General features: G+C 36.6%; 1 protein-coding gene across 1 annotated transcript in view; it reads left to right on the forward strand.

The window, feature by feature from the left end:
• The window catches only part of LOC101894461 (uncharacterized), a 237,184-nt gene extending 227,360 nt beyond the window's left edge, over positions 1-9,824 (forward strand). The window contains exon 17 of the mRNA XM_059124486.1: positions 9,394-9,824. Coding sequence (XP_058980469.1) covers positions 9,394-9,401 — 8 coding nt within the window. The 3' untranslated portion in view covers positions 9,402-9,824. The remainder of the gene's footprint in view (positions 1-9,393) is intronic.
• Positions 9,825-11,328: the final 1,504 nt, after the last annotated feature.

Below are 11,328 nucleotides of genomic sequence, written 5' to 3' on the forward strand. Positions count from 1 at the left end.
CTGTGGAAATCACTCTAGCTTCCGAACAAATTGAAGTAGATTGAAAAAATTTTACTCAAAGGTATGTATTTTACTCCTGTCTGCAGGATTTTTGGTATAGAAAATGGGCCACGTTTTGGTATAGCCCCCATATAACAGAACCTTCCGATATTTGGTTTTTTTTGATGATTTAAGCGAGACTATTCACCGGAATTGTTTCAAATTTGGTATTTGAAGTTCGTAACGGATACTACAGCCTAAGACAGAACATTGTCTGTGCGGATCCACGTCTTCTTATACCCTTCACCTTAGAAAGGAGGGTATTAACTTTGTTATTCCGTTTGTAACATCCCTAAATATTCGTCGTAGACCCCATAAAGTACATGTATTCATAATCAGCATAAAATTCTAAGTCGATTTAATGATGTCCGTCTGTCTCTCTGTCGGTCTGTCTGTTGAAAACACGATACAGCCCACATTATTTGACGTAGATCGTCAAAGTTTAGCAGAACAATTTTTATTGTGTCTAGGATGGTTGGTATTGAAAATGAGATACATCTTTTGGTATAGTCCCCATATAACGGTACCTCCCGATATTCGGTATTTTGATGATTTTTGCCACATTTTCTCAAGGATTTGTCTGAAAATTGATATTTGTAGGTCACAATAGGTCCTAGTTCGTATGGCGAAACATTGTATGTATCGGTTCACGCTTTGGTATAGCCCCCATATAACGCTATCTCCCGATATTAGGTCTTTCGATTATTTTTGCCACATTTTTTCACGGATTTGTCTAAAAATTGGTATTTGTTGGTCAAAATGGGTTCTAGCTCCGGTGGCGAAACTTTGCGAAACCACGTTTTTGTATAGCCCCATATAGCGATATTTCCCAATATTCGGTATTTTGATAATTTTTGTCACATCTTTCAGTGAATATGTCTACAAATTGGTATTTGTGGGTCATAATGGGTTCTAGTGTTTCTTTTACCCTAAGGTGGAGGGTATTAAAAGTTCGACACGGCCAAACTTAATGTTATTTTACTCGTTTTTCTTAAAATAAAACACATTGGCCACAGCTCCCCAAATAATAAGAGAACTTTGTCCAAAGTACTGTCTGACAGTACACTGTGTATGGAAAACATTCCGACTAGACAACATGGCCCATATGTTCCGGCAACGGCAGTACCAACATTAAAATATGAACACAATGAACGCATAAAAAAGAAACTTGCGGTTAACTCATAGATGGAGGTGGATGAATCCACACATACATATGCAGCAGTACCATAAATAGTTTGACCTATGTATATTCATGTATATATACATACATACATGAATAAATCATATGGTACTGCCGCATAATGTAGACAAAAAACGATCCAATTTTCTTTATAAATATCTTCGAGACACATGTGTGATGGCACCGGAGTTTAGGTAAAACAACTCGACGCTCATTGAGATTACAGAGAAACCACAAAGAGAGTTTCTTTGCTACCTATGGGCCACAATGAAACATAAAAATATACATTTATTGCATTTTAAACCACACGCACCGTTGGCGGTTGGAAATTGTTTCCAGACTATTTTCATTTTCGTTTTGCTCTTCTTTTGTGGTATTGACATTTTCCCTTTTTTCGAATTATATACTCACATATGTATCGTTATATTAATTTTATAATTGTCCACAAGCCACGTACTTGGGTATTTAATAGACGTTTGGAAATCCTTAATATACAGTGACAAGTAAATTCTGAATCCTGCCTCTCCGTGGGGTAAATGTTTGAATTGATTACACTATTTGTAATATTTTAAGTCAAAGATTATTAAATTTGTTCTGATACCACAACATGACCAAGAATCAAGACGTATGTGTAGCCTAATATTTTGGGCTGTCATGCCCAAATATACGTTTTGTGGGGCTGATATCCCAATCAGCAAATTGACACATATCTCATACAGGGTTGCCCATATTCGACGGACCCATCTGGCAACGCCATAAATTTTGACAGAGATGTAACATCGCTTAATGACATACCGCGTTTGAAGCGTCAGTCCAAGCAGATTTTTACCATGAACCAATACACGCCACGAGAGCGCTCTGAAGTAGTTGAAATTTACATTCAACAGAAGAAGTCGATTGTGAAAACTCAACGTGCTTTTAAAACATTAAAAAATGTGAGAAGTGCGCCTTGTAAGAAAAATTTTCGACTGGTAAGGCTCTTCATAATCCGAAGAGGCCATATAAAAGTCGACCAAGGCGATCGGCCGAGAATATCGCTGCCGTACGAGCCAGTGTTGAGAGGTCCCCAAGAACATCCCAAAAATGCCGTTCTCAGCAGTTGGGCATGGTTCGGTCCACTTTGCAACGGATTATTCGCATTGATTTGCATTTGTTCCCGTACAAAATTCAATTGACGCAAAGAATGTTGCCTGCGGACAAGCCTCGTCAATTGGAAAGGGCCCAAAGGTCCGTCGAATATGGGCAACCCTGTATAAAGTACACGAAGTAGTCGATATAGGCCAAATCTGGCACCTTGTAATATTTATATCGATCTTAGTTCTGATTCGAAATGAAGAATATTGGCCAAACCGGAACCTTCGCCATAAGAGGTCAATAGCTTGAATAATCATAACGCAAGACAATTTGTATGTAAACAAACAGGTATTGGAGGGTATAAATTGTTGTTATAATTTTAAGTTGTTACGTACCTATAGATCGAAATTCTAAAAAAAAAGTAAAAAAAAAACAATAAGTTCGGTCGCGCCGAACTTTTTTAAAACCTCCACTTTAGGGTAATGGAAACATTAGAACCAATTATTAACCACAAATACCAATTTTTAGACATATTCGTAAAAAATGTAGCAAAAATTATCAAAATACCGATTATCGGGAGGTATCGTTATATGGGGGCTATACCAAAGTTTGGGCCTATACATACAATGTTTCACCACACAAACTAGGACCAATCATGACCTACAAATACCAAATTTCAGACAAATTCGTGAAAAAATGTGGCAAAAATCGTCAAAATGCCGAATATCGAGAGGTACCGTTAATGGGGGCTACCAAAGCGTGGACCTATACATATAATGTTTCGCCACACGAACCAGAACCTATCATGACCAACAAATACCAATTTGCAGACAAAACCGTGAAAAAATGTGGCAAAAATCATCAAAATACCGAATATCGGGAAGTACCGTTATATGGGGTCTATACCAAAACGTGGACCTATACATACAATGTTTCGCCACCGGAGCTAAAACCCGTTATGACCCACAAATACCACAATCCGTGAAAAGTTGTGTGGCAAAAATCATCAAAACATATCTTGTGTTAGCAAAAATGTTGGTATGTGTGAACTTTGAAGAGAGGTGGATGTTTATTTTGCTTTCTTTGAGCGTTTTGTTTTTCAAAATCTTGAACCCTATGTGGAGGAGGTACCTGAATAACTGGTCCGGTATTTATGTACCACCTTTATAACAGATATTTTGTTGATGGAAATACTGAGATGTAACAAGTCCGAATGGAATCGGATGTTAATTTCGCGTTTTATGAGCATCATGGTTATTCAAAATTTTGACCCTTTGTGGGGGAGGCACCAGAAGGAGTAGACCAACATAGACCATCTTCTCACCATACCTTGGGTTGATGAAAACATTGTGATATATGTAATTTGAAGAGAACTAGGTGCTTATTTTGCATTTTATGATAGTTTTGGCTATTCAAAATTTTGACCTATTGTAAGTCAGGTACCAGAAGGAATAATTCGATCTCTACCATCTTTAGAACAGATCTTGCGTTAATGGAAATATTGATATGGGCCAAGTTTCAATGGAATCGGATGTTAATTTCGTGTTTTATTATCCTTTGTGGGGGAGGTACTTGATGGAGTGGACCGACATTGTCCATTTTCACACCTGACCTATATTTAATGCAAATATTAGGATTTGCAAAGTTGGAGTCAAAAGTTGGAAAACAAAATAATCTTTCTGAAAATTTCGACATTTTGTGGGGGAGGTACCAGAAGGAGTGGACCGATATTGCCCATCTCCGAACATTATGATATATGTAATTTGAAGAGAACCAGATGCTTATTTTGCATTTTATGATCGTTTTGGCTATTCAAAATTTTGACCTATTATGAGTCAGGTACCAGAAGGAATAATTCGATCTCTACCATCTACCGTTAATGGAAATATTGATAAGTTTCAATGGAATCGGATGTTAATTTCGTGTTTTATTATCCTTTGTGGGGGAGGTACTTGATGGAGTGGACCGACATTGTCCATTTTCACACCTGACCTAGATTTAAGGCAAATAGTAGGATTTGCAAAGTTGGAGCAAAATCGGAAAACAAAATATTTTTTTTGAAAATTTCGACATTTTGTGGGGGAGGTACAAGAAGGAGTGGACCTATATTGCCCATCTCCGAACTCGATCCAAGTTTGACAAAAAAAATTACGATGTACCAAGTTTGGATCAAATCGGATACTCCCTTCGGAGTTATCGTGCGCACCAGCCAGAAAGACAGATAGACGGACGGACATTGCTAGATCGACTCCAAATATCCTGAAACGTATTTGGTCCATAGAGACCTAGGTTCTAAAACCGTTATTTCGAATAGGCACGTTTTGACCGTATCAAATGATATATACCCTCTGTAGCCATACGGCTGAAGGTATAAAAATGAAGATGAGCTAAATCTAAAATGCCGAGCACTGACTGAAACATTTACATGTGGCCCATTGTCCAACCGATTTGGATATATTTAAAGTTTTGTTCTTAGCATGAAGAAACATATAAATAGCCCCGTCCCCCCCGCACTAACATTACACATTTTCTAATTAATTAAAAATATTTTATTTATTTTTACATTTCCCATTACCTTTGATATATGTATATGGGGCAACATTTCCCCTTCCCCTTTAATAGACGACATTGTTCTCTGTGATTTTCCTACCCCATAGAGGGTGTTTCGAAAAAGAAAAAAATCTGTTACAAGGCCACTATTTGGATTCAATGCTGTCTACGCCAAGTAACCATTCCAGCTGCACAAAACAATTCCCCAGCTATATGTAGATCTATAAAAAAAAACGCTTTTATAGTCTAAACAAACATCCAGTGGTAGCCACTTTTGTAAACAAATTCCATCTTCGTGGTGGGTTATGATTTGGCAAAGAGAACAGCAAAACATCCACACAAATAATATTCTTTTATAAACAAATTAGTTACCCAAAATATTTTCACTTGGAAAACTCATTACACATTCAATTGGATGTGTGGACCCCTGGGGCGTTTCCAGATACATACTTGAGGAGGCTACACAGAGAAGGAAAGACAACAACAGATCTTAAAATGCCTTAAATTAGTAGCAAAGTAAACATTTAGTTAGACAAGAAAAAAATTTGTGGGTGCATCAACGAGATGTGAGAGAAACCAAAAAGTGATCATCAGTGGAAAAAAAACAAACTCCAGTAACAACTCCAAGCGGCTAGGGGGTCGTTTGCTTACCGCAAATCCGTAGACACTCGTCATTCATTCATTCATCCAACCACCCATCCATTCATTCATCCATCCATCCATTCAAAGTGGGGGAGATGTGTGTTTTCAGTTGCCACTGTGACAACTACATTCGTACGCAGACGCTACACTCTAAGCCTAGCCCCGCAGGCCAGACTTGAATCCAAAGTGAACAGAAGTTAGCGATGCGCCACCTCAAAGCCTGATGCCATGATGCGATGCCATTAAGGAAACCCCATCTAATCGAGACCAATTTCACGTTTTACAACGTTTTGTGTTTTCTTGTTTGTTATTGTTGTTGTTGTTGTTTATGTTTTTTGTAACAGCGAGTTGATGACATGAGAATTCTGACAGATTAAATTTCCGAAACCAAAACAGCAAAGAAACTACAAAAACAACAAAGAACAACAGAGATGATGACGACAACGTTGCAGTTAAAGACTACAACAATTGAAAGTGGTGTCAAATTACCACACATCACCATTACCACCACCACACCACACTTGGAGTGAGCGATCATCCATCCACAAGACCAACAGCAACACCACTGCCAGCACCACATGCAGTGCCAGTAGCAGCAATTGCAACCAGTTGCGGCACACAAAAACAAATCCTTATAAATTGCTGTATGACTAACTGTTCGCTGCTAACAAGCAACAAATGCAAGAGAGGAGGGGGGTCTGCTATGACATGAATAAGAAAACTGTCAGTTTATGAACGGAAGAGAAACATATGGTAAACTGAGAGTGGCTGTGTCACATTCGGAATTTTGTATTTGTTCAAATGTTTGTGACCATGTAATAATAAGGAAGATTTATTATTTTTATTTTTTATTTATTTTTATTCATTGGCCAACTGAAAAATTCTAATTTTTATACCCTCCACCATAGTATGGAGGTGGAATTCACTCTGTGAAAATCGCTCTACCTTCCGAGTGAAATGAAGTAGGCTGATAAAATTTTACTCAAATGTATATTATGTCTGCAGGACTTTTGGGATTGCAAATGGGCCATGTAGAGGTCCACGTATTGGTATAGCCCCCATATGTTGGTAGCTCCATATTTTCGGTATTTTGGTGATTTGAGCGACATAATTCACCGGAAATGTTTTAAATTTGGTATTTGGAATTCGTAATGGTTATTACAGCCAATGACAGAAGATTGTATGCTCACGTTCACGTCTTCGTATAGTCCCCATATAATGGTAGCTCCCTATTTTCGGTATTTCGGTGATTTAAGCGACATTATTCAACGGAATTGTTTCAAATTTGGTATTTGAAGTTCGTAATGGATACTGTGCAGGTCCACGTTTTGGTATAGCCCCAATGTATTATTTTCAAACCTCAACCGATTTCAATATAAATGGCAAATTCAATTTTTTTACCAAACTCCGCTACTCAAGACGTGTGTCATCGAAATAACGGTTTTAGACCCTAGGTCTCTTGTGACCACGATAACTCTCGAAGGCAGTATCCGATTTGATCCAAACGTCGTACATCGTAATATTATTGTCAAACTTATATAGAGTTCGGAGATGGGCAATATCGGTCCACTCCTTCTGATACAAAAGTTCGAAATATTTAAAAAATATTAATATATTTTACTGCACAAAAAGAGAAAGGCTAATCCAATTTTGCACCAACTTTGCAAATCCGTGCTAGGTCAGGTACGAAATGGACAATATCGGACCACTCCATCAAGTTCCTACCCCCCAAAGGGTCAAAATTTTGAATAATTATAACTCTTATAAAATGTGGTGTAAGAGTCCGATTGTCTTTAAATTATAAACATCAAAATATTTTTATTATTCTGGTGTGAAGATGGAATATATTGGTCTACTCCCTCTAGTAACTCCCCAACAAAGGGTCAAAATTTTGAATATGCATGAAGCTCATAAATCTTTGTATTTCACACATCGCATTATTTCTACTAACACAACATCTGCTGTGAAGATAAGCATCCAACTCTCTTCAAATTTCACATTTATTTTTGCTAAGGCATCATGTATCTCATACAGGGTCATACATGGTGAGGTAAAAAAACTGCAACAAAGCCAAGCGCCATATTTTTTACATTTTTTTAAATTTTATTGAATGAAAGCAAAAAATGTCGGAAATAGCATCAAATTTTAGAATAAGTTTAGATTTGTTGAAGTTGGTCACCTTTGGCGCGAATTATGGCCGTCACACGCTACCCGAATGTTGCTCTGCGGTATTTTAGCCATTCCCGGCGAAACGCTCGCTTTAGGTGATCGACACTTTAGTATTTTTCAGTGCCAACCTTGCTTTCCAAACTACTCCAGACACAATAGTCCAACGGATTTGGTATCCGGAGATTGTGGTGGCCATTGTGCGCTGGAAATGAAGCGGGGAACCTCATTTTGTAACCATTCTTGAGTGGCGCGTGCTGAGTCCTGTTGGAATGTTCAAGGTCTGCGGCCAAAATGTTTGCGCGCCCAAGGCGGGGAGCGACCATCGACTGTTATGGCGGCACACATCACCACCATGTCCGGCGCTTGAGTTCTGGTGGGCCACCGAAGGTGCACATTTTCAGCTGACCTCTTTGGCAAGTAAACACGATCATTTTGTTTGTTTACAAACTGCTGGACAATGAATGTCTCAACGGAGACAACCAAATTCGGTAGCCGACAACCACTTTCGGCCAAGCGATGCAACTCTTTAGCGCTTTTGAGTCTATTTTTTCTGTTACGGTGTAAGTTCTTGCACTTTTCGGAATTTCAATGGCTTTACTCGAGCTCATTTTTCAATATTTGCCGAACGGAATATTGTGATATGTTTGGCTCACGAGCCATTTTTCGGCAACTGCGATGCGGATTTCGATCAAGTCGCTTCTTTACTTTTCGAATAATTTCTCCTGATGTTACTGTTTTCTTTCGTCCACTTCCTTGACGTCGAGCTACGCTACCAGTATCACGGTAACGAGCAATGGTACGAGACACAAGAGATTTATTCAAATTTAAATGCTGTAGTGCTTTAACGATAGCCACTTTTGGTTTTCCAGCCAAATATAAAGAAATCACTCTATCACGCTTGAATTCCATCACGAATAGCTTTTTTTCTGGAAATTTCTCACCAAAATGCTTTTGTACGCTTGTAGACAATATAATGAGCTGTCACTGGAATAATTTTAACAGCTGTCAAAAGAGTGGTTTGGAAATTATAACAGCTTAAAGTTGGTTGCAGTGTAACATGTGTTCCGTACATATTTCCCCCACAAAAAAATCAAATTTTTCACATAAAGAAATTTTGGTTCGCTCTTTTTGAAGTCTCTTCCTTAAAGGATCAACATTTTTAATAATTGCTACAGTTGTCCAATCTGTGTAATATGTCCCTCAAAAGAGGTCTATGTATATAAAATCCGGATCACCAACTGATGTATTATAAAATGTTTGAATAAAAATAATATTAGAACTTTTAAATATCTGTCATTTAATTTGAAGAAGTATCCAATATAAAGTTTTTGAGTTTGCTTAAAAAATGTATTCTTTGGCTCAACATTTTTAAACCCCATATGACGATGACCAACTGCTCTATATATTTCGAATTTTATTTAATCATATTAAAAAAATTATATGATATTGGCCCTATAGGCTATAATAACTAAAATATTTTATTAAAATGTTTAACCTTGAGTATTGTATTTACATGAAGTAAAAGTGTTTCAAAACACTAATATACTTACAAGAAATCACAAAAAGTCCTTCTCTGCATTCATCTTACCTCATTTTAATCATTTCATTTTCAAACATTAATAATTTCCACCACACATTATCCCATTTTCGCACGTCACACTACATTTCATTACTCATATTTTACCGATGAAATGTGATTTTTAAATTAAAATACAAAATTCTGCTTAATTTTCTTGCAGCAGTTTGAACACAAAAACCCCGTTAAATGTATCCTATGAACTACTACTACCACTACTTCTACTACCAACACAACCACCACTACCACTACTACTAGCAAAAGTATACACCTATGTTCCTTCGCCAAATGTAGAAATCCTTTGGGCGCCACGCAAGCAGCGGTAAAAGAGAGGGTTTAAGGAACATAAATCTAAGACAAAAATATTATTAATTTACTAAAATAAGCAACGGAAAAATAACATTTGTAAAAACTGTAATCTTTTTTTAAGTTAATATTTTTGGTAAATTGATGAGACAGAAAACTCGAATTAATTGAATTAATAATTACTAACAACAAACATGGATATTTATAAATATTAATTAACACCACTAGCAGCTGCCTTTAAACAGATAAAATAATTAAATATATGGTTTTTTTACGCATAACAAAAAATATTATTTTCTTTTTTTAACTTTTCGAATAAAATTTTTTCATAGTTTCGCAAGGATTATTAACGAGCAAAAATATACGTGTGTGTGTGCTTTAAAGCGAAATGTTCGAGTATTAAGAAAATGTTGACAGTTTTGTGTTAAATCACACCCAAGCGTACATATGTACATCTGGCGGGCGAAACAAAAACGATACGAAAAAAAATAAACAACAAACTTTTTGTTTAAAAATACGCAATGCAAAAAAATCGAAAACATTTTTCCATCATGACATAATTTTCTTTAGCGATAAACAATTTCGCCATTCGCTGAGATACACATACTCGAAAGATATACACTTCACAAAGATTACGAAAATTCAAAAGCAGCGTTGAAGAAAAAAGGAAACGGTGAGGAGGTGAAAAAAATCTGAAACATAATAAATTTATTTTTTAAAATATAGTTAAGAATGAAGTCTAGAAATTTGCGAAGTTGCGGAAAGAAGTGAACATTGTAAAATATATGTACATATATGTATATGTATATTTTTCTGTAAATAGGACACACTGATAGACACATAGCTTAAAAATAAAAAGCCACATCGATTTGAGCAAAAAAAGTGTGGACAATTCAATCCTCGAGACTAAAGTCTCTTCAATATAAACGATGACTCATGTATTTGTGAATGTACGCATACACAACAGTAATTATCAATATTTTAAAAGTATATAAAAGGGGGAGGAGGAATTATTTTGACAAAGTGCCTTTCACCGACAATTTGGACAGGTTTTCTGTGATCCCGTTTCTTAAGTCTTCGGCAAAATAGCTATAAGCACTAGGCAGTCAGAATGACGTTCAGAGCATTACTTTGTCCGATAGAATAAATAATCAACAAGTAAAAAAGCAGCTAAGTTTTGCCGTCCCGAACTTTTTATACCCTCCCATTTAAATAAAAACCTTTGTATGTGGGCTATACGAAGACTCGGTGCTGGATAAGTAATTTTCTTCAAATACGAAATTTGACACAATTCCAGTGAATAAAGTTGCGAAAATCCTGGAAATGCCGAATATCTCGGGTAGTGTTATATGGCTATGGGATATGGGAACTTTTTATACCCTCCCATTTAAATAAAAACCTCTATATGTGGGCTATACGAAGACTCGGTGCTGGATAAGTAATTTTCTTCAAATACGAAATTTGACACAATTCCACTGAATAAAGTTCCTAAAATCCTGGAAATACCGAATATCTCGGGTAGTGCTATATGGGTACTATACTAAAACGTAGATCTATATTGACAATTTTCTTCCAGGGTGTATAGTACTCAAAGAGAACTCCCTGTGTGGATTTTCAGACAATTCCATTGAAAAATGTGGCTAAAATCATCCTATATAGACAATTCTCTTCCAGGGGGTAAAGTACTCAGAGACAACTCCTTGTGTAGAATATCAGAAAATTCTATTAAAAAATGTGGCTAAAACCATCAAAACACCGAATATGGGGAATATACGATATCATGGACCTATAT

This window comes from Musca domestica, unplaced genomic scaffold (assembly GCF_030504385.1).
Source record: "Musca domestica strain aabys unplaced genomic scaffold, Musca_domestica.polishedcontigs.V.1.1 29, whole genome shotgun sequence".
In the NCBI taxonomy this organism is placed as follows: Eukaryota; Metazoa; Arthropoda; class Insecta; order Diptera; family Muscidae; genus Musca; species Musca domestica.